The sequence below is a fragment of the Talpa occidentalis genome, unplaced genomic scaffold (genome assembly GCF_014898055.3).
Source record: "Talpa occidentalis isolate TD23 unplaced genomic scaffold, MPIMG_talOcc4v2.1 talOcc4.8, whole genome shotgun sequence".
Classification (NCBI taxonomy): Eukaryota; Metazoa; Chordata; class Mammalia; order Eulipotyphla; family Talpidae; genus Talpa; species Talpa occidentalis.
The window spans coordinates 118118947-118144657 of NW_023605194.1; the positions used below are offsets into that span (position 1 = coordinate 118118947).

Here is a 25711-nt window from a genome sequence, read left to right on the forward strand (position 1 = left end):
AGCCCGCTTCACCCCGCACCCCAGAGCCGTCGTCTGTGCTGCGGGCCAGGAGGGTCAGGAGGGCCAAGGAACAGACGCCGAACTAGCAGCCCCACCGCTCACATCTACCTGAGAAAGACGGGCCGGGGGCAGGAGGGTCGGGGGGCAGGAGGGGGGAGAAGGGGGGAAGGGGGGGGCGCGCACCAGGCAGGAGTAAACACCCACGACCGCCCAGGGCCGTGCAGCGGCAGCCTGTGGGCCACTTCGCAACGGATTTTAAAAGGACTTTCAACTAAAAGGGCTCAGGAGACACTTCACGTGAGCAGCAGAGGACGGCGGGGACTGTGCCCGAAACTCTTGTCCCGGAAGCTCGCGAGTACGTCTGAGGGGCGCTGTGGTTCCTGGCGACCCTCCCGGCTCCTCTCTCGGGGGACACCCAGAGCTGGGCTTCTACAGGGAGAGCCCACTGAGCTCTCGTGTCTGTAACTCACTTAAACATGAAGGTGGCCATGTCGCCCGCTGGAGGTTTCTGGAGGGTCAGGGAACACCCAGGAGGCGGTGGCGCGGCTTCCCAGCCACGGCAAAGCGGAGGTTAAGGTGGCTCTGAGGAAGGCGTAAATCAGCCCCAGGCTGTGCTTTTAGTAATGGTGCCAAAATAAATAAGGCTGGGCCATGGGGAGATCCCCCTGGGCCCCTGCCTGAATTCAGACCGCAGCCCCCTGCGGGCAGCCCCTGCCGGGCAGAGCAGTCCTGGCGGCTCAGCCCGCAGCCCGCGGGATTTCCGTCCCTAGTGAGCAGCGTCCGGCCAGGCTGGGGCTGGCGTCCCTGTACCTCCCAGGGCCAGGGGCCAGGGCGGGCAGGACCCAGGTGTGAGCCTGTCGCTCCAGGTAGCAGCGTCCACTTCCCCTCACGAGAGTTCTCGGTCTGCAGGAGGAATCCCCGGGCCCCCGCGGGAAGGGAGCTCTGCGCCCCTCCTCTGAGCCCGTGCGGGCCCCCGGGGGCTCTGGCCTGGTGTGCTGCTCTGGGAGGAAGGAGGAAGCCGGGCCCTGGGCGAGGGGCGCAGGTGCTGGGAGCTGACGTGTGGACACACTCAATCCCGCCCCGTGAGCCTCAGAGCCTGGGCAGATTCCAAGGGGCGCTGGCCGGTCCTCAGCCCGGGGCCTTCCTGCGCCCTCATCTACGTTACCAGGTAAAGCGACTGTGGCAGAAGCTGGGGGGCAGCTCCCCAGGGACAGAGGGAGCAGCCGCAGAGATGTCAGGAAAACTGCGGTTCCCGGGAACCACCCCAGCCTCAGGACCGCGTCGCTGTACCCGGCCGGCAGGGAGGACGCCCGGCCACACCAGCCGGCTCCACACGGTGTTTCCCATGAAAACGCTGAGTCTCACCGGGAAAGCCGTGAGGCCCCCACGCCCACAGGCTCGCTGCGAGCTGGCCTGGCGCGTCCCCTGGCTGTGTCCGTCCCCTGGCTGTGTCCGTCCCCTGGCTGTGTCTGCGGCCGGGAGGCGACAGCCGTTCGGGAGACCCCCGGGGCGGCTTTAGGTTTGCTAAATTTACGGAGCTTTTCCTTTGCTGTGCAATGGCAGAAAACCAAGAGCTCTCTGCAGCGGGCAGGGCGCGGGGCAGATCCGGCAGTTCTAAGGCGTTTTCCTCCAAGTGTCAAAACCCTCAAGAACAGCGGGAGGAAGGCGCAGCGCGCCCGGCTCCTCTGAGGAGAGGCCGAGGCCGGCAGCAGACACGGCCGGGCCGGGCGCGCCTCCGTCGGGGCCTCCCGCCCAGCCGCCCAGCCCTCTCCGCTCCCGTCGGGACAGCGTCGGGGCGGGAAGCCCGTGGACTCCCCGCGGCCTCGGCCGGCGACGCGAGGCTGGGAGGCTGGGGCGCCCCCGCCGCTTCCCTGAACTTGACCAGAAACTTGAAGGCGGCGGCTCCACACCCGGGCGCCCCTCGTCGCGGGGCCCAGCGCCGCCGCCGTGCGCGCGGGGGGCGCGGGGGGCGCGGGGCGGGCGCGGGGGGCGCGGGGCGCCGGCACCCACCTGCCTCCGGGGCGTCCGGCGCGGGCGGCGGCCCCGGCCCGGCGGCGGACGGGGCCCGGGCGGCCCCCTGGTCCAGGGGTTCTCCTGGGCGGCGGCGGCGGCTCGGGGCCCCCCGCGCGGGCTCGGGCCCCGGGGCGTCGGGGGGCGGCTCGCCGCGCGCCCGGGGCAGCGCCAGGGGCCGGACGGGCACCGCGGCCTGGGGCACGCTGCGGCCCCGCACCGGCGCCGGCGACGGCTCCCCCCGCGCCCCGCGCTCGAGGCGGCCGCCGCCGGGCCCCCCCGCTCGGCCGGCCGCGGCCCGCGGCCGCCGGCGCCCCCCGCCCGGCCGGCGCCCCGTCCCGGGCGCGAGCGGCGCGGCCGCCCCCCCCGCCGCCGCCGCGGGGGCCCCGGGCCCAGGGAGCGCGGCCGCCCGTGTCTGCGCCGGGGCCGCGCCGCGCCCCGGCCCGGGCCAGCGCGCCGACAGCCCGGCCGCCGCCAGCCCGCTCGCCGCCGCCGCCGCGCGTCGGCCCAACGCCCGCCGCCGCGAGCCTCACCTGGCGGCCGCCGCCCGCCGCGGGAGCGCGCGCCGGGCCGGAGCCGCGCGGGCCGAGCCGGGCCCCGGCGGCCGCGGGCGCCGCGGGCGGGACCCACGTCACGCTCGGCGCCCGCCCGCCCGCCGCCCGCCCCGCCGGTGCGCCCGCCGCCCCCCGCGCCGCCCCCGCGCCGCCCCCCCGCGCCGCCCGGCCAGCCGCGGGCCAGGGCCGGGGGCCGGGCGAGGGCGGGGCGGGGCCGGGGCGGGGCGAGGGCGGGGCCAGCCGCGGACCGGGAGAGGCGGGGCGGGGCCGGGGCGGGGCGAGGGCCGGGAGAGGGCGGGGCGGGGCCGGGCGGGGCGAGGGCCGGGAGAGGGCGGGGCCTGCGGAGGGGGCGGGGCTTCCGGGCCGGGGTCCGCGGGCGGGGCGGGGCTCCGGGGCTGGGGGCGGGGCGGCGCGCGGGGCGCACGTGGCCGGGCAGGGACGCGGGGCCGAGGGGGCGGCGCTCACCCGCGGCTCCGGGCGCAGGGCCAGAGCCCCGACCCCCGCCCCGCGGCGGGGCAGCCAGGTCGCGAGGCTGACCCCGGCGAGCGGACCGCCCCCGCCCGGCCCCGCGCCCGGCGGACGTGGAGCGGCGTCCCGCGTCCCCGAGAGGCGCCCCGGGGACCCGGCCGCCCGGGGCGCGCCCCTGGCCGGTGACTGCGCCGGGCCCTCGGGCGGGGCCCTGCGTGATCGGGGCGCGGCGCCGGCGACCGCGGGCGGACCCCGGCCCTCCCGGTGGCCCCGGCCCAGCCCCGCGGCCCCCAGTGCGCCCCGGTACCGACCTGCGCCTTGTGCCGCTCTGCGTCTGCGAAGAAGCCCCGGCGCCGGGGCGGCGCGGTCACCGGTCACCGGCGCGCGATCGGAGCCGCCGGAACCTTTGCCCCGCTGTGGGCGCCGCCCGCCCGGCCCTCCCGGCCCGCCCGGCCCGCCCCGCCCGCCCCGCGCGCCCCGCCCGCCCCGCGCGCCCCGCCCGGCCCGCCCTTCCCGCGCGCCCCGCCCGGCCCGCCCGGCCCGCCCCGCCCGCCCCGCGCGCGCGCCCCGGAGCCGGCCCGCAGTGGACACTCGGCGCGCGGGGAGCACCTGTCCCTGACCCGAGACGGCACCTGCTGGAGGGCCGCGCGCCCGAGGCAGACACGCGGGGCCCCGAGCCGCGAGGGCGCCTGTCCGGGGCCGCGCCGGGGATGGCGTTTGTGTCCGAGCCCGGCCGCGGCCGCGGAGCCGCCCGCTCGGTGTCCGCGCACCAAGGGCAGTGGCGCCCCCAAGGTGCCACTTCGGCATAAGGGTTAATTCTAGGCTCATTTAAAAACGAAAACCCGGGGACTGAGGGAAGGTTCTGAGGGTGAAAAGCAGGCACCCCCACACACCTTCACGCCCGCGGGGCGCGCCCCGGAGGGTGTCGCCCTGCGGCTCCGCGGACGGGATGGCCGGGCCTCTGCCTTGGCCGGGCCTGCTGGGCCAGCCTGACCCCCTCGCCCGAGCAAAGTCCTCGCCCGGCCTCCCCAGGGCTTGGCAAGGCCTGTGCGCCCGGCCTTTGCTCCCCCGCCCCCGCCCCAATTCAGCAGGGCCTGTGAGCCCCAAGAGCCTGACTCTCCCGGAGCCCCGCGCTGCCCACACGTGCGGAACTGGTCTTGCCCCTACTGACCGCCTCACGGCACTCTGGCTATCAGGCCTCCCGAGGGCCGCCACAGGGCCGACAGGCCGTGGCAGTTTGTTCGATGCTCCCAGGCTCCAGGCTGGTGTGGGGTCCCAGGGAGCCTTGACAGCGCTCAGTGCAAGCCAAGTGGACTTGAGTCTCTGGGGGGCTGTGAACTGCTTGGGGAGCCCCACTGTCTGCGTCCCGAGGGCCAGTGGGTCTCATGCTGGGGTTCCCCCAACCCTCGGCTGGCGCTGACTACTGGTTCAGGACGGTGCTTCCCAGGCTGGCGTGCCCCTGGGCATCAGGGAGTGGCCTCCCACACTGGCCCTGGCCGCACGGCTGGGTGGTGTGAGTCTGGATTCCTACCCGGCTCCTGGAGGGGCAGAGTGAGGCCGACACTGCCGGAGGCAGACGCTGAGGCTGGCAGGGGCGCTGTCTGACTCCTGACCGCAGCTTGGGCTGGACTCTGGACTCTTCACCCCCGAGGGCGAGCTTTCTGGGTTTAGGTCCAACACTTTTCCAGGAAGCAGCTTTCAAAGTCCTGTGGAGTCGCTGGTTCCCTGGGATTCTGCCAGGGAGGGCCTCCCCAGGGCAGCCCCCGCCGCCCGCGCCCTCACTGGGCTGCTGCACCCACAGCGCCTGCGACCCTGGACGGCACAAGTCACCAACTTTTAGATGGACTTTTATTGTGAAGTACAAAAAATTTGGAAATTAAATTTCAGTTTCAGTGTTAACAACTCAACAATCCTGACCAGAGAAGGCACCACATTCAAATATTATACTCGTGAGAAACTACCTCAAATGCCCGCACAGCGACTACACCACCGGGAAATGGTGAAATTCAGAGGCTTCCCCAAACCACGTCCCAGTCAGAAGCGCGGCTGAAGCGAGGCGAGCCCTGGAGGAGCGGCCGGGGAGGGGCCGTGGCTGTGGCTCCCGCAAACATCCTGAGGCCGCTGCCCTGTGTGCGGCCGGCGCGGGCTCGGGAGGGTCCCCGGCGGGGGGCCGAGCTGTGTGCGGTGCGGGCGCTCGGACAGCCGGGGCCGTGACGCGGCGGCGAACCAACTTCACGGCGTCTGGTCGAGACGAAATTTGAAAAACACCTTCTTTCACATTCATTGGGGCAAAAGCAGGGACGTCTGCGAGTTCATTACAACCAAGAGGGGCTCGGCCCTTCGTGGTCGTCCCGCGGGGCGGGGGCTGCAGCGCGCGCCTCGGCGCCTTGAACTCCACCTGGAAGGTATTTCCCGACGGAGGCGCGGCCCTGGCACCTGAGCTCCACCGACACTCCAGGGCGACGTGTGAGCGGCTGCAGCTCCCGGGCTGCGACGTGGGGGCTGGCGGCCGACGCAGCTTCAGAAGCCAGGACTTCATCTGCAAGCCATGATTTCAGGAGTCGTTTTAAACCAGTTTCACCAAATGAAGCTGGTGCGACGTCTGAGGGACGCGGCCGCCTTCCAAAAGGCCGCGAAGGCACATTGTCACTCGGGACCCTACCGGACTAAGAACCTCAGTGGCAAAGATTTCAAAGAAATGAAACTCGAACACACTCATCCAAGCATTCACCCGCCACCCAAAGTATTTCCTACTGAAGTCAGCATTTTTTGCTCCCCCTTGAGAAGCCGCACCCCAAAGTGCGAACAAATCTCCCACGTGCCTCCCGTGCTAACGCGCGGCCCTTGTCACATCAAACCACGTGGGACCCAGCATGACTGAATGTGCTGTTCGCAATTTCATCTGTGGCGCAGATTCTGAAACCGAAACCCCAAAGCTGTCCGTGCTCGGCCTGGAGCTGGGAGTCTGCACCCCAGGGCGGGCGCGGCGCCCAGCTGCACCTTTCTTGTGAACTGAAACCTCCAGAGGATGATGTGAAACACATCTGGCATTTTTTTCCTCCCCTAACATTTGGCAAAGCTGTAAAGGGCTGCGCCTCTAACCCGCCTTCCTGCCTGCACTGCAATCATCAGAAGCGCCTACTCGGGGCGCTATCAGGTGTCAGTGGAAGGCAGAGCTAACACTGATTCACATCTTATTTGCAAGGTAGAAAATTAAAGTGGAAAACAAAATTATATTTAAAAATTATTAACGAAAAAACTTTTTAAAAGAAAATTAAAAGGTAAAATGAAAAAAACACACCAAAGAGAGAGAAGGGAAGCAACAGAAAGAATAACCCAAGATTACAAAATTCCCCTGGATCGGTGAAAAGAAGGAAACGTGCTCTGAAACCCAGGCAGTGGGAGAAATGCCAGCTGAGGACACGATATGGCCTCACGGGTCACACTCAGTTTGACTTAACAGTTCTATTAAGAACCTATTGGATTCCTATGAATAAATTTATTTTAAATTAATAAATTATTCATAATTAACAATGTCTTCATAAATAGCACAACAGACTAGACATTGGATATGAGATTCCCACAAATGGTAACAAAATACTTCATTATTTCATCCAAATATTGGTTTAAAATTATCCAGATGGATTTAAAACCCCAGTGGGTGGCGGCGTGACCTGGACGCGGCTCCAGCCCTGCGGGGCGGCGGCTCCAGCGGGACGGGGCCCCTCGGCGGCGGGGTCCCCTGGGTCACTTGGCGTACTTCCGGAGGAAGCGGTCGAAGGCGTCGTAGATGGCGCGTCTGGGTGGAGGGAAAGCAGGGCAGTTAGAGACAGAGGCGCAGGCCGCCTCACGCCACCCCAAGCTACCTGCGGTTTGCGATCTGCAGGGCGTGGCTAGGAGAGTGGGGGGAGTTCTGTCGGGGGTCTGTCCCCCGAGCCCTCAAACCTGCCTCAAGGTGGCTGAAGGGGGTCCAGGGTGACGTCACACATGTGACACGTATGAAGGACATAAAGTGACAGGAGGAGAAACTGGAGACGCAGCTTCTCGGGGGGTGACACAGGCTATGGCGGAGGCGCCTTCAGCCAGCTTTAGGCCCCTTCAAGGCCGCGCGCTGCGGTGCGGATCGGACCCGGCACTGTAAAATATTGTTTCTAAATCTTCTGTGATTTCTTCTCGCTGTAAAATACATTTTCATCGTACAATATTCAGATAATCTAAAAATGCAGAAAGAGGAAAACGTTGCGAGCTCGGCATTCTGAAGTACACGCTCGTCACCTTTTCATGTCCTTCCTCTGCATTTAGAACACACATTTATCTCTATTTTCACCCAGTCTGGATATAACCATGAGTCTGTCCGTTCTGTAGCCTCCAGTCTGCACCCTGAACAGACCCGGAGGCGGTCTCTGAGGTCTCTGAAGCTCGTGGGGCAGCGAGGCCGGGGCCTGCGGTGCCCAGGACACCCGCGGGCATCGGTCACCATCAAATCTGATTAGAAGTGAACAACGCAGCTCAGAGAGCTGGGAAAGACGGCACCAGCTGTAACAAGCAACGGAGCCGCGCCGGCTGCTAACACTCAGGCCCCACTCTGCGGGCCGCGAGCGCGGCGGTGGGTGTGGGCGGAGGGGGGAGAAGTGGGCGGCGCCCACAGGAGAGCTGAGGCTCATGGGGACGGCAGGCCGGCGCCTCACCTGAAGAGGCCCTGCTTGAAGAGGTAGGCGCTGATGTGGCCGCCCTCCAGGTAGCGGATCTCGCAGCCGGGCCAGATTTCCTGCAGGCTGAGCACGCCCGTGCGGGGGATGTAGGCGTCTTCTTTGGCCTGAACGGCTATGATGAGGCTGGGATCAACGGGCACTGGGGAGAGGATTTAAAAATGCGACGCATGAACACATCTTTAGAAAAATAATAATAGCTAAGCTTTAAAAAAATACAAAAGAAAAAAGGAAATAAAACTGCGATGCATACATGTTAAGAAAGCAGTAAGATTCTTACAGCTACTGTAGCTTGTAGCAGAAAATAAAATACATCATGCAATATGGGAAGTAAAATATTTGTCAGTGAAAACTTTACATGTTAAAAGGGCAGGTGCTCTGGGAGGAGAAAGACTCTGCAGTCACAGGCGGGCAGGGAGCTGCTCAAGCTGCAGCTTCCCGTCAGGTTACTACCCAGCCACATCCACCCTGGCATGATGCCCCTCAGTCAGTGAGATGAGCGCTAGAGAAAATACGAAATCCGGCATATTTTTAACAAACTAATAAGATGGTCTGAGATTTTCGTGGTTACGCTAGGACACATCCAAATAACCAACCCATCTTGGGAACCCCTCTGGGGCCAGGCGTGAACGCGCTTGAAAACCCGAGAGGGTCGTATCAAGGGGCCTGGAAACACCTCGCCAATGCCCTCACACGGCACAGCTGGCTACCTGCAGCCCCGCGCACCTGAGAAGTTGGCCACGTGCGTGCACTCGTCCATCACGCCCTTCATGAAGGCCAGGGGCCCCCCCTGCGGGCCGGGCAGCGGGCGGGGCTGCGGACTGGGGTCCCGGGGCGGGCTCTTGCCGGCGCCAGGCGCTGGGCCGAGGCGCTCCCCCTCGGGCACCCCCCGCCGCCAGAGCCCTCCTGCCGGGGCGCCCACAGAGGCCGCGGCAGGCTCGGGGCGCTCAGCAGGCTTCTGGGACTCAGCCTGATCCCTCCCATCCAAGCTGAAAGCGCTCGGGGCCAGGCTAAGGCCGGCGAGCTTGTCTGCACCGCCAGGGAGGCGCGTCACGGGCTCCTGTCCCACTTTGAAAGAATCTGCCTGAAACAGGAAAGTGAAAAGTCTCTAATGTGAAGCTGGATTTATTTGACAACCTTGTCGAGACAACACCAATGTCCACCGACACAGAGACGGGCCAACGGAATGTGCGAAGGGCAGGGCAGGGCAGGCCAGGGCAGGCCAGGCCACACGAGGACGCTGCTGACCAGGTGGCTGCGACTCAGAGACAGCGGGCAGAGCGCTGGTCGCCAGGGCTGGGGGCCGGAGGGGGGTCCCCCGCAGCGGGCAGAGGCGGACATCCAGGGGGACGGATGAGCTCTGCGGGTGGGGGTGCTCGGGGTGTTAGCAGTGTCTCGTCCCCCATGGTCTGTGCCCACCTTGGCGCCTCCACACGCTCGTGGGCTGTCCTGGCAGTGGAGAAAGGGGACACCGCCCCCCGGCCTCGGGGTAAACCGAAGAATTTAAAATTATTGAGGAAAAAGCATGGACTGAAATCACAGAAGCACGGCCTGGGCGTAAGCACCTGCAAACGCCACATGGTTTAAGCACACGGCTGAACAGCGAAAGCAGCATCAAAAGGGAGAAAGGAGCCACCGGTGACGGCGCGTGTGCCCAAGGCCTGGCCGGGAGCTGCCGGCCGCCGGGCATCACGAGCTGGAAGCGGCCACAAAGGCCACGGACGCGTGGGGCGCCCAGCCCTGCTCCTCCCCTCGGCGGCTCGGCTGCTGCCGGCTCTCACGGCCCCGCAGAAATCTCAATTATTTGTTTTATTTTTGTGAAAAACGCCACTGGGGTGGTGACAGGGATCACACTGAGTGATCGCTCGGGGTAAATGAGGAGCTTTAAAAGAAAAAGGCAACACGACTGTTTCTTAAAGACCGCAATGCTTACAAAAAGTGAATCACGCCACATGGCACCTCCCGGCCCCCGACGGCACGCGAGCAGGGGCCACTCACCCCGCAGTACTCAAGCATGTGGGTGATCTCCTCCCCGTAAACCGCCTGCGTGTAGTACTGCTTCTCCAGCTCCCGCCAGTTGATGGACTTGCTGAGCACGCCCTGCAAGAGCAGGGAGGCCTGAGACCACCACACCAGGGAGCACTTGCTCCAGCACTGCCACTGTCACCATGGAGCGGGGGCAGGAGACCGAAGCTGAGGCGTCTGTCTTCAGCCGGCCGAGTGGCCCAGCCAGGCACGCCTGCCCCAGCGCAAAGCTGGGCCTGGGGACCGAGGCCGCAGGGCCCGCGCCAGCCAGGCAGGTTCTGCTCAGCACCCAGCATGCCCAGGGTGCGGCCGGGCGAGGCTCCAGCGCCATGCTGAGGCTGGCACGCGGCACACGCGGCAGGGGCCCGCGCCACACCCCAAGGGCTCCGGCCAGTCGGCAGCCTGCCCGGGGCTGGGGCCTGCACCCTCCCTGCTGACTGTCCCAGCATCTGGGAGGAATCAGCACAGGCACAGCTCTAAGCTGAGCCTGTGACCCCCCCCAGGCAGCCCTGGTTCGGGCCCGTCCACCACCTCCACCCCCGACAGCTCCCGGCAGCAGCACCCGCCATTACCGTGGTGAAGACACCGGACGCTGTGGACCAAGACAGGCACGGGACCAGCGGCACGGGCTTGGGCCAGTTGGACACGGCCAGGGACGCCATCTGCGAGTGGGCATGCGGCGTCAGGCCTCTGCCGGGGATGGGGCGCGGCCCCCACGCGCTCATGCACCTGTCTAGCGAGTCTTAAATCCCCAGATCGCAGACTCAGCAACGACCCCCCTCAGAGAGCGAGAGCATTTAGGGACTTCGGGATGCCCTCCGGGCTCTGGGAGAGCCGCCAAGACTGGAGGCTGTGTGGGGCCAGCGCCACAGACCTTGGTTCCACCCAAGGGAGAGAAGGACCCTGAGCTCAAGTGGGATCAGAACCGAGGTGGTGCAGGAGTGTGTGGGGGGCAGAAGTCACCCCTGGCTTGCGGACTCAGAGACGGCGTCGGGAAATGGCTGAGGCTTTTAGGGCTGGAAGAAGGGCCCGTGTGCAGGGGACAGTGTGGGCAGAGTGCCCAGAGGCCCGGCCGCTTCCGCTGTGGCAGAGACAGGGGGCGGGGCTCGAGGGAGGGGATGGGGCCCGGCATGGAGGCCCCTGTGTCCTGTGAATAAGATGAGGCCTGAGCAGAGGACGTGTCAGAGAAGGGGTCAGGAAGCCTGAGTGCTGGGCCCCGGGCTGGCCAGATGGGCCTGAGACAGGGGCGCCGCAGAGGCCAGAGGCACCTGCGGGTGGGAGAGGCCTTTCCCTGGTCGCTGACTCCGGTGGGGTGGAGGGGGGCGCGCGCAGAGCCGGGAGCTGGCAACAGCAGGCTCCGCCTGACCGTCGGGAGAGCGCGGAGAGCAGACTTAGAACGTTCACCCGGTTAAGGTGTGGGAAGGCTGCCGAGTAAAGGCTGGCCCCTGTTTTGGTACATCCCAGAGACAGAGGTCAGGGGGCAGGCACGGGCAGGACGTGGCAGCCGCAACGCATGTACGCACGCGACCTGGAAGCTGAGCTCCGTGACGGCGCGACACGCGCAGGCCTGGGCGCAGGCGACGGCTCGGCCACCGCAGGTCTGTGCTCTCCCAGGCCAGGGCCGGACAGGAACTCAGGCAGAGCCCCCACCAGAGTGCAGAGCACCCGTGTCCCCCGTCCGACAGCGGCCCGGCCACCCCCGCTGGACTCACGTGTCCACCCATGGAGATGCCGGTCATGCCCAGCGGCCCGTAGCCCTCCCGCTCCAGCCAGTGCAGCAGGGCTGCCGACTCCAGCACCAGGGCGCCGCCCATCACGAACAGGTCCGACACGTTCCTCAGGCTGGACCTTCTGGCTCAGAGATAAGCGAAAGTCACCCCAGGCCCCCGGCCCCTCCCCGCAGGCCCGGCCCCCCTGGCCTCCCAGCGCAGGCCCAGCCCTGAAGCCGCAGGCCAAGCCCTGAAGGCGACTTGGGAGTGGGGCGTCTCCAGAGCGCCGGGAGTTTCACTGTCTCGCTGCTCTGGCCCAGGAAGGCTGTGTATTCAGTGACATTTTTATGTTAAAATATTTATGGGAAAATAATGTGTCTGCAGAGCCAACTTTTAGTGCAATGACCACTTTGCTACAAGGAAAATCAAATTTACAACAGCTCAGTATGAGAAATCGTCACAATAGCTCTCAGAGCATAAAATTCTTTTTAAAAGGAGCAGGCTCAGGTGCTGCTGAGTCTTGTTACGACGCGTGTTCCCACAAGACACTGGGTGGGACACAAGGGAGCCCTGGGGACGCTTCACCTCCCGGCTGAGGTGGCCGTGCTGGGCTCTGGCCCTGCTCCTGAGCTGTGGCCACAGCGGAGAGCAGGGCCAGCCCGAGGCCGCCGCGGGCACCTGACTATCGCCTCCAGGCACGGCTCCTGGGGGTGGGGCGGGCTGCCCCCGAGTTGCAGCCCCCCCTCACGATGACTCAGAGAGAGACATGCTCACGAATCGCTCGCTGGATGCTGCCTGGCGGGGTGGAAACGATTCACTCCAGCACAGTCATCTCATGCGCAGGCAGGAGGCCAGGAGCGCGGCCAGGGCAAGCGGAGGTAGGGCCGGGGGAGACGGAGGCTCGCCCTCCCCCCGCAGGCTCTCGGCCAAACCACACTGCCCCCGCCCCGCACGGGCACGCCCGGGCCTGGACGCAACTGCCCCGTCCTCTCCCGCCCTCCTTCGCCCCCGGCTCAACCCCAGCTCCACGCCAGGTCGGGCTGTGGCTGCTTCTCAGGAGGCACCTGTCTCCTCAAACCGCTCAGCCATTTTTAATGAAAACAGGCTGAAGTGGGCTTTTAAAAATGGAAGTATTACTTAAACGGCAAGTCATTTCTTATTTATGATGCCTTACTAGAGAAAATCAAACAAATACATTCAAACATGGTTATAGCTCTTGGCTAAGTAACATTTGCTGGGGCCTCCCTGGTGGCGCAGGGGTCAAGTCCCAGCACTAGGAAGCTGTCTGCAGCCTCCGCTGCACGAGTTTAATCCCCGGCCAGGGAGCTGCCCACAGGGCGCAGCAGACCCCTCCTGTCACCCCGCTGCTCCCCTCAGCAGTGGGTTTCAGTGGATCCACCTGTTCTGCTCCCCACTCTGTCTCTGGGGAATCCTCTCACCCCCACACCTCTGGCCTGTACCCCAGATCTTGTATGCAAACATAAATAAATCTTTAAAAAATAAATAACACATGCTATTTTAAAAGCATAATTCTTGTAGTTCTGGGGAGGAAATCACCCCAGATTCCTTCTTTATAAATGAGGTTGCCCGCCGGAGGGTGGTGGCCTCAGCACCACTCCTGCACCTTCCTGGTGTCTGACGCCTCTGGACGGGGCAAAAGTGACCCCGAGTTCTAACTTCAAGACTTAGCTTCAGGGCGAGAAATGCTGACAGCTGAGCTGCGCCTGAACTTTGCTCAAGGTCTCACAGGCTCATTCCAGAGGGACGGCGGGGCCGGCCAACACGCCCCGCACCCGCCACGGCAGCGGTCACCCACAGAGGCCGCGCCTTCTCAGTCAAGGTGCCGGCGGGGGGCAGTGTGCCCGACATCACCCTTTCTCTAAGACCCTCGGCGCTCCGCCCCGCATCCAGTCACCTCCGGCACGCCCGCCGGCCCTCCGCTCTGCCCCTGCCTGCTTCGCTCTCCTCCCGGAGGGTCTGGCCATTGTCCGTCTCCCCAGAATGTGCCAGATGTGAGTCCGTGAACGTGAGGACGGGCTCCCGGGGTCTGCGGCAAGACACGGAAGGAGCCAAAGCCGGACACAACACAGGCCGTGGAAATGCAGGAACTGCCTGCAAAACCCCTCATTTTAAAGGGCGGGAAGGGCTTGTCCTCAGCTCGCCGGCGCTGTGCTCTGCCTGAACAAGGGCTGGGGCTGACTTCACGAAGCAAATGGACTTAAAAATGGAAAATGTTTCACTTCCTCAGTATCACCTTACAAGTGAGGTGCCTACTCAAAGGAGCCTATTCAAAGTTCTTGTCTCTTTCTCAGATATTAAAATGTAAACATCTTAAAAGAAAAATTTTAGTCAAATCTTAGTTTTTGTTTTTTAAAGATTTATTTATGCACACAAGAACCAGGGTACAGGCCAGAAGTGCGGGGGGGCGGGGGGGGGTGGTGAGAGGACTTACCAGAGACAGAGCAGGGAGCAGATCAGGCAGACTGACGAAATACACTGCCGAGGGGAGCAGCGGTCACGACAGGAGGGGTCTGCTGCGCCGTGTGGGTAGCTCCCTGGCTGGGATGGAACTCGTGCTGCAGAGGCTGCTGACAGCTTCGCAGTGCTGGGTGCAACCCCTTGCGCCCCCAGGGAGGCCCTAAATCTTAGTTTTATAACCGTTCCCCTCCAATGCCATTCGATATTAAACTTAGAAACGATTATCAAAAGACTGAGGGAAATGTGGCAGAACGAGAGCAACGACTCATACTCACACTTGGTCCTTGGGTTTCCTGCAGCCGTCTAGGAAAGTGGGTCAAAGAGAAAGTGTCAGTGAGGACAGATGCCCCGTCTGGCGTCGGGAGCAGGTGCTGACCTGAAGATGCCGGACACTGACAGTGAGGTGTCCTCCTCATCTCAGAGAGGTTGTGGAGAAGGCCCAGGTTCTGGGCTGTTTGCTACAGGCCTGCTGAGGTGCAGCTCACCCTCTTAACACTCCCGTCAGCGTTGCCAGCACCTTTACAGGGGTGCAGTCTTCAACTTAATGCTTAGTTTGTTTTCATTTATGTGCTAATTATAGAAAAATCTAGAAAACTCAGAAAAGAACTCCTTCCCAGACGGGGGCTCAGCGGCCACTGAGCTCACAGGACGGCAGGACTCGCCTAGGGGGCTCTGCGGCCAAAGCGCCAGGCCCGCGGGGTCCCCCCACCCTGGGGCGTGGCTGGTGGGGCGCAGGTGCGTGGGCGGGAGGGGCCGCCGCCCCCCACGGTGATCCCCCCTTTCCCCTCAGGGAAAGGGAGCAGCTGCTGGGGTCGGGGCTCGGCCTGGGCGGGGTGGGGTGGGGGGCGGGCGGGCCTGCACGGCCTCTCAGTGGGTGCTCAGGTGCGGGCCGGGGCAGCTCACTCACAGCGGGCCTGGGTGGCCGGGGGTTCCTGGGGGGCCTGGGAGGTCTGGGGGCGCCTGGGGGGCCGGGCGGGAAGACTCTCGCTGCCTTCGAAGCGCAGCCGCACGCCGTCCCTGTCTGTGCCTCGTGGGGTGCCGCTGCCCACAAAGGATATAGTAGGGGTTCTCCAGCAGCAGCGACGCCATCCGCGCCTCCTTGATCATGGGCCGCGCCATGAGCGTCCGCCGCCTCCAGTAGTGCTGCGGGGAGAGGGCGGGTGAGGTGGGGGGGACCGCGGGGGGGCACAGAGGGGGGCCGCGGGGCAGGGGCACTCACGTGGTCGCCGGTGCCTGCCAGGTGGATGCACACCGGCCGGTGCCGCCCCTGCCACTCCTTGGGCACGATCAGCTGGAACCTGTTGGAGAAGACGCCGGGACACTCCGTTTGGAGGAACTCGGAGGCGAACTCCCCTTTCCTGAGCTCATGGCTCCCCACTCTCCAGGGCAGCACCCCGCAGCTGGCCCCGGGCCCCTCCAGCAGCTCCTCTCCACTGGCCACACCTGCCTGCAGCCACCCGCCAGGTGCGCGGCTGCCACCCCGTGTTTCATGTTCTTGCCGTGCGGCCCCAGAAGTATTTCTCTTTAAGTCAGTGCCCCCCACGCCCCCCAGCCGCCCCGCCAGCTGGGCTGTCCGGGTCTCTGCAGCGGCTGCCCTGGTGTGTCTGATGCCCACAGGGGAGCAGGGCTCCCTGCGGGAGACACCCCTGTCGCCGGCGGGCCCAGGGCCCATCCGGCAGCTTCCACTTGGCCGCCTGCTAGGGGCCACGCGCCGCACCCCCATCTCGGGCATCACAAGAACCATCGCGGCGCCCAGCTCTCGCAGAGATGACCGTTTCCCTCAGATGAACACTCAGCAGTGAGCTGCGGGGTCACAGGGCGGCTCTCCGCAGGTCCTCAGCCGCCCCACGACCCACCACGGCCGCGCTCCCACCCGTCTGGCCGCCAGGGCCCGCCCCGCCTCCGCCAGCACTTGCTCCCGCGGCCTTTTGGCGACAGCTCCCCGGCGGGTGCGGGCCCTCGCCGCCCGCTCATCCTCCCGCGCGCTGGTGACCTCGCCCTTGCGCGCTCTTCCTTGGCAAAATGTCCGTTGCGTTCTCCCGCCCAGCTTTCAACCCCAGCTTGTCCGTCCCACTGGCTGCCGACCCGCATGAGGCCCGGGTCCGCGGGGCGCCAAGCCCTTCCCGGGAGAGGCCTGCAGGCGTCCTTGCTGCTCCGCGGGCGCCTCCTGTGCCGCCAAGATTCTTAATTACATGAAGTCCCAGGTATTTTGTTTTTGCATTTGGGGTCAGATTCAAAACATCACGTCCAACACTGATGTCAAAAAGCTTGTCCATAGTTTTCTCCTAGGAGTTTAATGGTGTCAGGTCTTCTATTCCAGTCTTGACTCCATCTTGAGTGGTCTGTGTGTGTGAGAGACGGAGTCCAGTTTTCAGCACCAATTGTTTCAGAGATTACTGTTTCTCCACTGTACGTTCTTGGTTCCTTCTTTGTACATCATTTGGTCAGATGTGTGGGTTCATTTCCGGGCCCCCCACTCTGTTCTGTGATCTGGGTGCTTGTTTTTATGCTCAGACCATGCCACTTTGATGACTACAGCTTTGCACGGAAGTGCAACTGGGAAGTGGAGCGCCTTCAGTTTCCTTTTTCTTTCTCAAGGTTGGGTTGGCTGTTTGGGGTCATTTGTGATTCCATGCAAATTTCAGGTGGCAGGAGGCACAGCGTTGTGAGGCGCCGGCACGCCCGGCCCACATGTCTCTGATGGCTGAGGCAATCTTGTTTCCAGCACTTGGACTAGTCAGATCTTCTATTTGGTCCTGATGCAGACTCAGCAGGCTGTGTGTTTCCAGAGATTTCTTTCCTCCAGGCGGGGAGACCGGGTGGTGTGTACGTGTTCGCAGGAGCCTTGCAGGAGCCTGTGCCTCTGGGTGTGGTGATGGCTCCTCTTCACGAGCTTTCAGCGCTTTCTCTTTCTGCCTGGTGTGCCGCTCTACAGGCTGTCTCCGCGTCCTTTCACAAAGCAGGCTGTCAGTTTTACTGACTTTCTTATATAATCTTTTCGGTCGTGTTCATATTTTCATTCTTATCTTTATTTCCTGCCTTCTATTAACTTTGGACTTTGTTCTTTTCTTGGTTCCTTGAAGTGTAAAGTCTGGCTGTTTATTTGCCTTTTTTCTTTCTTCTAATGCAGGCGTTTTCCGCTGTGGATTATTTGGATTCACTATTATCACTTTGTTGGTTGCTTTTGGCCTGCTTGGCAGCTTCTTTGTTCCCCACTTTTTCTTTTTATCTCTTCTTTGTGAGTGGATGGTTTGCTGCAGGGGTATGCTTAGACTTGCTTCTACCTCTGGTGCACCTGTTACAGGTTTTAGGTTTGTAAGGCCTATATAAAACATATTTGTAACAGTCTATTTCAAGCTGATGACCACATAAGTTAACACACATAAGGGAGCTCTATGTTTTTACTCTCCTCCATCCATTTGAAAGGAATCATGTTAAATAATTATTATAATTAATGCTAAGTAATTTGAAATAACGTCACATTTATTTTCAGTGATCATAAATAATTTAACTTTCTGAATAAAAATGCTTACCTTGCAATAACAGATTCGATTGGCATGATGTCCGGCACACAGTGGGCCATGGGGGAGACAAAGTGCCCATCCAGGATCTTACAGTCAGACTGCTCTTCAATCTGGAAGGAAAGAGAAGCCACATGTGCATGAGCACACGGGCTCGCCTGTGGATCCCGGCGCTTTGCTCTAACACACTTGTGTTCAATGAGAAACTTCTCAGGGCGCTCCACACTTCCTCCCTCTTTGCTCACGCTGTGAGCGTGCTTTGCCACACACGCTTTCTAGAGATGTGACTCTTTCTCAGTTTTCCTTCTACTTCCTTTAATAAAGTGCAGCTGGGACTATAAACCTCATTAGTACAGTGATAAGCAGCAAATCGAAGCAAAATGCTAATAGAAAAATTCAGGAATATGAAAGTATACATAAGGACAATTTACAAATCAAAAAAACCCCAATTTGCCACAATCAAGGAAGGTTTGACCAGATACGTTAGTGGCTCATTTTCAGGCCACCCACTGATATAGTGAGTCACGTCAACACATTAAATAAAGGAAAATATGACACACACACCGCAAAGATAGCTGCTAACATTTAGCACCAAACTTTTCCCCTCTCAAATAAGTATTTCTTTAAAATACAAATCTTTATGAGGTCAGTGGTTCACTAGTAATAAAGCACCACGTATTTTCATTACAATCAAGAAAAAAAATGTGCATATTGTCTACATCTAGTTTAAGCACAAATTCTAGCTTTTGTGTTACCATTATTTATTATGCAATCACATTTTTTGTAAACGACTTACAATGCTACTTTCTCATGAATTAATTTCCTTGTGTTTCTGCCAGTAACTTTCCATCCTTACCAGGTCTGCCCAGGTGTGCGGGAGCCCGGCCATCAGCGCGTGGCTGGGAAGCTGCCCAACAAAGCCCACTCAGGTGCTATTCCTGTCGCTATGCGGCGAGTGACGGTGAACCCAACAGGCCTGAACCATCTGGAAAACGCCTGAACGTGAAGGTTCACAGCAGAGCTGCTTCTAACAGTCCAAAGAAAATTAACCCAAATGTCCACCACTGTATAAATGGGGGAACAAATTATGGTGGATTCACATGGCAGAATATTACTCAGCCATAAAGCAGCGCTACTGTCTCTACCCTGGATTAGATGGACAAGCTTTGAAAATACAGTAAGTGAAGACACGAAATACTACATATTGTATGATTCCACGCATGTGAAATGTCTAGAATAGGTGAACCAGAGACAGCAGGTTAGTGACACCAGGGGGTGGAGGTAGGGGAAGTGGGGGGTGTTGATAATGGATACACGGACTGTAGCGCGGTCTCCTACCCCTTCAGGCTGTAACACTTCCCAGATGCTGCGTAGGAGTATCTTGCGAATAACTTCTCAGGGCTGGCTCTCCAGTAGGTGAGCCCCTAGCTTACAATTCTTCTGAAATGCTGAGTAACTTACTTTAACCCTCTGTCCCTTCTGTGCCTACAAATTCAAAATGAGGCTCAAAAGGATCCAGCTCTGAATACTTCCCACCCTTAGGCGAGGTTCAAGCATAAGGTCCCAGACACCCCCGAATCCTTCCCACAAGTGTCCGGGTTGCACACACTCGTGTTGCCAAGTTCATTGTACTTAGACTGATCTTGCTACAGCTCTGTGTTAGACCAGAATTTCTATGCCTGATTTTCTGTCATTTGAATACCTTATCGATGTAGACTGGATAATCGCTTGAAACCAGATTCTGGCCACTTTCTCGATTTCCAATCATCTTCCTGAATTCAAAGAGCCTGTTACCGGGAAGGAAGAAGAAAAGGAAAAATTGTATCTTTTATCCCACCCCTGGCATCCACTACACAGGAGCAATGAACAGTGATTAAAAATCAGCAAGGCGTGTACATCAGTCATACTAAATTTTAGTTTTAACCAATGGAAGAGAAGATCAGGCTGTTGTCCCCCCCCACCCAGTGGACACTTTGTCTCAGAAAATACATGAGATATAACATTGTTCAGAAAGTAACTAATATGTATAACCCTCAAAATTAAAGGTGTAAGTCCTAAATAGTCATTAAATCCAGATTTTTCCATGAGCTACATGCATATCCCAGATCTGTGGCCATTATCAGGTTACCCAGGGAAACTCGTCCCAAGAAACCACTGCCCTCAGCTTGATAATTTTTTAAAGATTTATTTATTTATACAAGAACTGGGGTACAGGTCAAAGGCATGGGAAGGTGAGAGACTTCACCAGAGAGAGTGGGGAGCAGAACAGGCCGACTACCAAAGACATTGCCTAGAGGAGCAGTGGGCGAGGCAGGAGAGGTCTGCCGCGCCATGTGGGTTTCTCCCTGGCCGGCCGGGAATCGAACCCGCACTGCAGAGGCTGCGGACAGCTTCACAGTGCTGTGCTCAACCTGCTGCGCCAGCGGGGAGGCCCTCAGCTTGATAATTGTTAATGCCAAGCTCCAGTTTGTTTCTGAGAGTTCTTTATTTTAAAATCTGAATTCAACAGTTCAATAAATGATCACATGAGCTAAAATATGGGGGAAATAATTAAAAAGATAAGCAGTATTCATTTCAATTTTTTGCATAGTTTAATGTTCGAAAATCATCTCACATTCAGAGAGGAAGAGTTTATAACTGAAACAGATTTTTAAGCATTTACTGAAGCAACAAATGCAGAACCACGCCCGGGGAACACTGACCTTTTGAGGTCCTCCGGCCGCCCCCATCCTCGGATGAAGAGCTTGGTGAGGAGGAGTCTCCGGTAGAGCACGTCCAGCTTGCTCACGCCCATGAGGGGCAACCCGCATCTGCGGGACAAGGTCTCCTTCAGTCTGGCCCGTGCCTCAGCGGTGTCCCGACACAGCACCTGCGGACAGACTTGACGTCCACACCTAGAAGCTTCCATCAGGCAAGGGAGCACGTCTGCGAGGGAGGCGGCGGCTCCGGGAGACACGGTAGGGGTCTTGGCCGGCGCTAGCCCCAAATACAAAGTCCTGTGTCCACCCTCATCCCCGACACCCGAGGGGCAGCCTGGAATCCCACCATGAGCTTACCCCCCAAAATGAGCCGGACACAAGGAAGGCAATGACTGGGCCGAAGGGCAGTGCCGGAGGCGCCCCGGCAGGCCCCCAGCACGGAGCCCGGGCGCCATGGACACCTGCCGGGCAAGGGCTGCTACCAGGCTCCGTCCTGGACCCTGCGGCCGCGCTCCCGTCCGCATAGCGCTGGAGGAACAGATCAGGCTGAGGATTCACCAGAGACAGAGTGGGGAGCAGAACAGGCAGACGGCCCTGCCCAGGGCGCCAGGGCACAGCGAGGTTGTGCGGGCAGCTGCGGCCGCACAGGGGGCAGGCAGGGCAGGGCAGGGCAGGCACACAGCCTGACCACCTCGCCGCACCCGGCCCCATACGCCGGGCGGGCCCCTCGCAGCCCCCGGGAAGTTCTAAAGGGCTTATTTCAACCTTCTCTGTCGTCTAAAGGCCAGGGTGTCGCTGGCTGGCTCAGGGCTTGCCCCTGAGGCACGGAACAGTAGCAAGCAGTAGCCTGTCCCAGAGCTTCAGGGTGCCCAGCCCTCCGGTCTCGGTGCTCCTGCTGCACAGTGGGCACAGCCGCTCTACACGGCCTGCGGCTCGCAGGGCCACGCCCACCCCGGGAAGGCTGGTGGCCAGCGCAGGCCCAAGTGCCCCCACTGCCCGCGCGTCTCCCCAACCTCCGTGGACATGGCTCAGCCCCTCTGGTAAAAACCTGGCCCGCGTGAGGACGCTGGGGGACCCTGCTGTCCACCATACTCTTGGCCCACCTGCATACGACGCAGCGCCTCGTCACGGGACGGCATGGCACAGGTCGCAGCGTCCACCATGTGCCTACGGGCGCAAGTGCACACAGACCCGAGGGGCCTCTCCAAAGCCAGAGCCCAGCCCACTGCCGGCGCCCTCCCAGGCTCTCTCCCCTCTGCTCCGGGCTGTCCGCTGGACCAGTGTCAGATCTACGGGCCCATCTCGTTTTCTCTAGATGGAGGGGAAGCTGGCACACTTATCTTTATCATTATCATAATTTCTTGGTTTAGTTCGCTTATTTTTATTGATTATTTACTTTTCTTTCTTTTTTTTTTTACACAAGAGCTGGGGTACAGGCCACAAGTGTGGGGTGTGAGAGGATTCACCAGAGACAGAGCTGGGAAGAGAACAGTCAGACGGACCGAAATACACTGCTGAGGGGAGCAGCGGGGAGACAGGAGAGGTCCACCATGCCATGTGGGTAGCTGCCTGGCCGGCCGGGATCGAACCCGCGCTGCAGAGGCTGCGGGCAGCTTCAGAGTGCTGCGCTCAACTGCCTGCGCCACCAGGGAGGCCCTGATTCTTTAGTTTTAATTGTTCATATAATTTGTGTTGTGTCTGAGTGGGAGTTTGAGAGTGATGTCTTCAGTGCACCCCACACTGCGCGGGAGGAGGGACGGCAGGCATGGCTTTGCTCTGGGCTCCCCAGCGCCATTTTAGTTTTTTTTCATTATCTTTACACCTTTAAGTGTACGCCTAGCGCTAATCTTTGATTTATCAACTTTAGGCGATATCTGACACTGAAAGTTGAGAAAGCCTGTTATGTCCCTACACCCTCTTATTTTTTGATACTTGTAAGTTATGTCGATCTTATGTCGTCATAGTCAGTCTTAGTCTTAGTTGTATTCCATGATCAGTGCCAACCATTTTCTAGTAATTAATAAAATGGAAAATAAAATCAATGAGAAGTCAAAAGAATTCTTTGAGAACATGTAGGGTAAATGATGTCAAGCTTTTCTGCCATTAGGAGGGATGAGGGATCCCTGCGGTCCTGTACGCCTGCCTGGTGGCGGCACCTGGAGAGGGCGTGGGTGCGCGCAGGTGGGTTCACCTGGGCTTAGGCGGCAGCGGCGCGGAACAGAATGACCGAGGGAGCCCAGGCAAGAGCAGCACCAGCAGAGAAGCGGAGGCCGCGAGAACGCTGGAGCCCAGGAAGAGCGAAGATTCGCCAGGGGCTGGGGGACCTGCCAGCCTCCCGGCCCCCACCCCCTGCCTGCCTAGACCTGGTAAAATGGCATTAAAACCCTGAAAAGCCACCGAGGGCTCGAGGACTCCTCCTTTACCCGGCCGCCCGGATCTCAGAGAAGCAGCTCCGTGCCTGCTGTGGCGACAGATCACAGACACCCCCGAGCTGGGCCTGAGGTAAGAGACAGGACTATTTTAGGGCTACAGACCAAAATCACCTCAATAGAATAAGAACTATTTTACAGTCACTAGCCTTACTGGCTAAACATGAAAAAAAAAGCCCAGCCCAGAGACGTAAATAAAACCAACAAAATCCCCAGCACTTAATAAAACTGAGCACTGAGGAGCGGCGATGGAGAGAGCAAGCGTCGCGGGACACAGCCAGCCACGCCACCCGCACGACGGCACTGCGCAAGCTCCCCTCCGGGAGCACCCCGCTGCGGCGAGAACAGGCACCCCCGGGGACCACGGCCCTCCCGGCACAGCACAGGCCCCCCGATGTCCAGACAAAGCGAGGAAAAAAGTGTGAAGACGACACGGGGGAGAAGGCGCCTCACCCTGAGGGGGAGACTCGAGCTGGGCACCGTCAGGGCCGCCAGGGGCCGGGCCCGGTGTCCATTGGGGGAAACGGAAGGAGAGGCCGGCGCTCACTCCAAGTGCCCACGCAGAATCCCACGTCTCCCTCAGAGCCACAGACTGGCCGACACGCCACACCTGCGGCCGCCTTAATAGCGAGTGGCTGGGCGGGTGGACGAGGCCGCCGCGGTGCTGGCGGGCCCTCCAGGTGCTTGCACACGGCTGCACTCTCGTGCGCCTTAACTGTCCCGGCACTTCTAAGTCTAAGCCCTGCACCGCAAAGGTTTCCTGAGTCACCTGAAGGCCCTGTCACAGGCCCTGAGAGCCAGCACTGCCTCTCCAGAGCCAGACCCCCTGGCCTGGCTCCCGCCCGTGAGCGGCCAAGACAAGCACACGCCTGCTGCCTCGCCTCGCGCCTGGAGCCGGGGCTGGGGTGCTCTTAAATCCCATTGTAGTCCCCAAACTCGGTTTTTGGGGACACTGTAGGCACGTGGGTCTTCCACGTAGGGCGAGTGGCTACCCAGTGCCAGAGTGTGCAGACAATACGAGACTGGGCTAAAAATAACTCCAGTTCGCCAAGGGTGCCGTGACATGGACCACACCGCGCCCCGAGGCCCAGCGTGCTGGCACCAGCGAGCGTCCCAGCTCCAGGCCCGCTTTCCAGTACGGACTAGACGAGCAGGCACAGCTGCCGCCCCGCGCGCCCCGGCCAGCGGGCGAGGGCACGGCAGGGCCGCACAGAAATAGAAGCTCCAGCGCAGAGCGGGGGTGAGTCTTTCCTAGAAGGGAGCCGCGCGGGGCCACGCCGCCACCAGCACCGCCACCAGCACCGCTGCCCTGCGGGAGAGGCGGGTGCTCCCGAGCTGTCACCAGGCGCGGGATTTCTGGACCTTCATCCTCAGAGTCGCGGGCGTCTCAGGGGCGGCTGGAAACGCACGCGAGTCCGAAGCCGCTGCGCGCAGACCTGCGTTATCTTACAAGTGCGTTTTTCCATCACTTCTCTCCAGCGCCAGCTCAGGCGGCAGGGCCTCAGCCGGCACCGAGGGCCCCCGCCGCCTCCGTGCCCCCCGCCGGCCCCGGCGGCTCCCAGCCCGGGCGCTGCAGGCCCGCGGGCAAGGGGGGCGCCTGCCGGGCAGCCGCGAGGAGCAGCAGCCACGCGGGAGCCGCCGGGCCGCGCGCCCGCCCCTCTCCCCAGGCCGACGCGCCTCTCCGCGGGCTTCTTGTCAGGTTTTTGAAAAACACTCAAAAAAATTTAAAGGGCTGAGCGCGGGCCTGGAGCCGACCCGGCCCTGCGTCCCCGGCGGCCACGGACGGCGACTCGCTGCGCTTCCGGGAGAACCGGCCGCCCGCGGGCGCCTCCACGCCGCGAGGACAGACGCTGCGGCCGCTCTTGGGGGGGGGGCAGCGCTGTCCCCCGCTCGCGGCAGCCGGCCAGCTGCTCCCGGGGGCCGCCCCCCCAGCTGCCCGACCCCCCGGGTGCTGGGGCCGCGGCCGAGCGGGAACGGGCGAGCGGGAACGGGCCGAGTGGGAACGGGCGAGCGGGAATGGGCCAGCGGGAACGGGCGAGCGGGAACGGGCCGAGCGGGAACGGGCGAGCGGGAACGGGCCGAGCGGGAACGGGCCGAGCGGGAACGGGCGAGCGGGAACGGGCCGAGCGGGAACGGGCCGAGTGGGAACGGGCGAGCGGGAAGCGGGAACGGGCGAGCGGGAACGGGCCGAGCGGGAACGGGCGAGCGGGAACGGGCGAGCGGGAACGGGCGAGCGGGAACGGGCCAGCGGGAACGGGCCGCGACACCTGCGCAGCGCGGCGGTCACGGGCGGACGCGCAAGGTCACGAAACCCGACCCGGGGCGCGCGGGGCTGACCTGGGCGGCCCCGAGAACCGAACCCGCGCCCCGCGCGCCCGCCCGCCCGCGCCCCCCGCGGACAGCCCGGCCGGGCCACAGCACCACCCGCGGGCCGGCCGGGCGCGGGGCTCCGGCCCCAACAGGCCCCTCCCGCGCGGGCGCAGCCCCCGGCCCGGTGAGCCGCGCGGGCCCAAGAGGGCGCCGGGGAGGGGCCCGGGGCGGCCCGGCCCGCCGCCCGCACCCCCACCGCGGCGCGGCGCTGCCCCCCGGACCCGCGAGGCCCGCGCCCCGGATCCCGCACGTAGGCGGCGCGGCCCGCCCCGCACCCCGCCCGCGCCCGCGCCCCGCGCCCCCGCCCCCCCGCGCCCCGCCCCGCGCCCGCCCGCTGCTCGCTCACCCGCCGCCGGCGGCCCCTGGCCCTGCGGCCCCCCCAGCGCCGCCGCTCCGGGACGCCGGGGCTCCGGGACTCGCCCCCGCCGGACCCGCCGCGCTCGCCGCTTCCCGGGAGCGCCGCCGCGAGGCCAGACCCGAGGCGGGCGGGCGGCCGTTGGACCCGCCCCGGGCCCGCCCCGGACCCGCCCCTGACCGCGGGCGCCGGACCCCGACGCAGCGCCGCGCTGGAGCCCCGCCCCGCCCCGCCCCGGCCCCCCCCGGCGCGGACGCCCCGCCCCGCCCAGCAGCCCCGCCCGCGGGCGGCGCCGGCGCGCAGGCGCACGGGCGGGCCGGCCGACGGCCCGGGCCCGGGGGCGCGCAGGTCTCGCGAGACTTGGCCCCGCCGCGAGCCGGCGCC

General features: G+C 62.4%; 1 protein-coding gene across 1 annotated transcript; it reads right to left on the minus strand.

The window, feature by feature from the left end:
- Nucleotides 1-4852: 4852 nt before the first annotated feature.
- ABHD18 (abhydrolase domain containing 18) lies at nucleotides 4853-23889 on the minus strand. Its single transcript, XM_054690692.1, has 13 exons — nucleotides 20531-23889; nucleotides 20177-20343; nucleotides 19177-19261; nucleotides 17487-17587; nucleotides 15173-15251; nucleotides 15011-15096; nucleotides 14229-14255; nucleotides 11479-11617; nucleotides 10339-10428; nucleotides 9740-9841; nucleotides 8468-8825; nucleotides 7721-7883; nucleotides 4853-6831 (listed from the first exon to the last, which is right to left on the minus strand). Exons 1-13 carry the CDS (start codon nucleotides 20882-20884, stop codon nucleotides 6780-6782), a joined length of 1803 nt encoding a protein of 600 aa, XP_054546667.1. The 5' UTR covers nucleotides 20885-23889; the 3' UTR covers nucleotides 4853-6779.
- Nucleotides 23890-25711: the final 1822 nt, after the last annotated feature.

Excerpts from the sequence above, each read along its gene's own strand:
- ABHD18 (XM_054690692.1), bottom strand. The coding sequence starts at position 20,884 with ATGGGGCCGGGTGCGGCGAGGTGGTCAGGCTGTGTGCCTGCCCTGCCC. Across the intron at positions 20,344-20,530 it reads TGTCCGGCTCATTTTGGGGG|GTGCTGTGTCGGGACACCGC; the intron begins GTAAGCTCATGG and ends GTCTGTCCGCAG. Across the intron at positions 7,884-8,467 it reads GCACGTGGCCAACTTCTCAG|TGCCCGTTGATCCCAGCCTC; the intron begins GTGCGCGGGGCT and ends TCCTCTCCCCAG.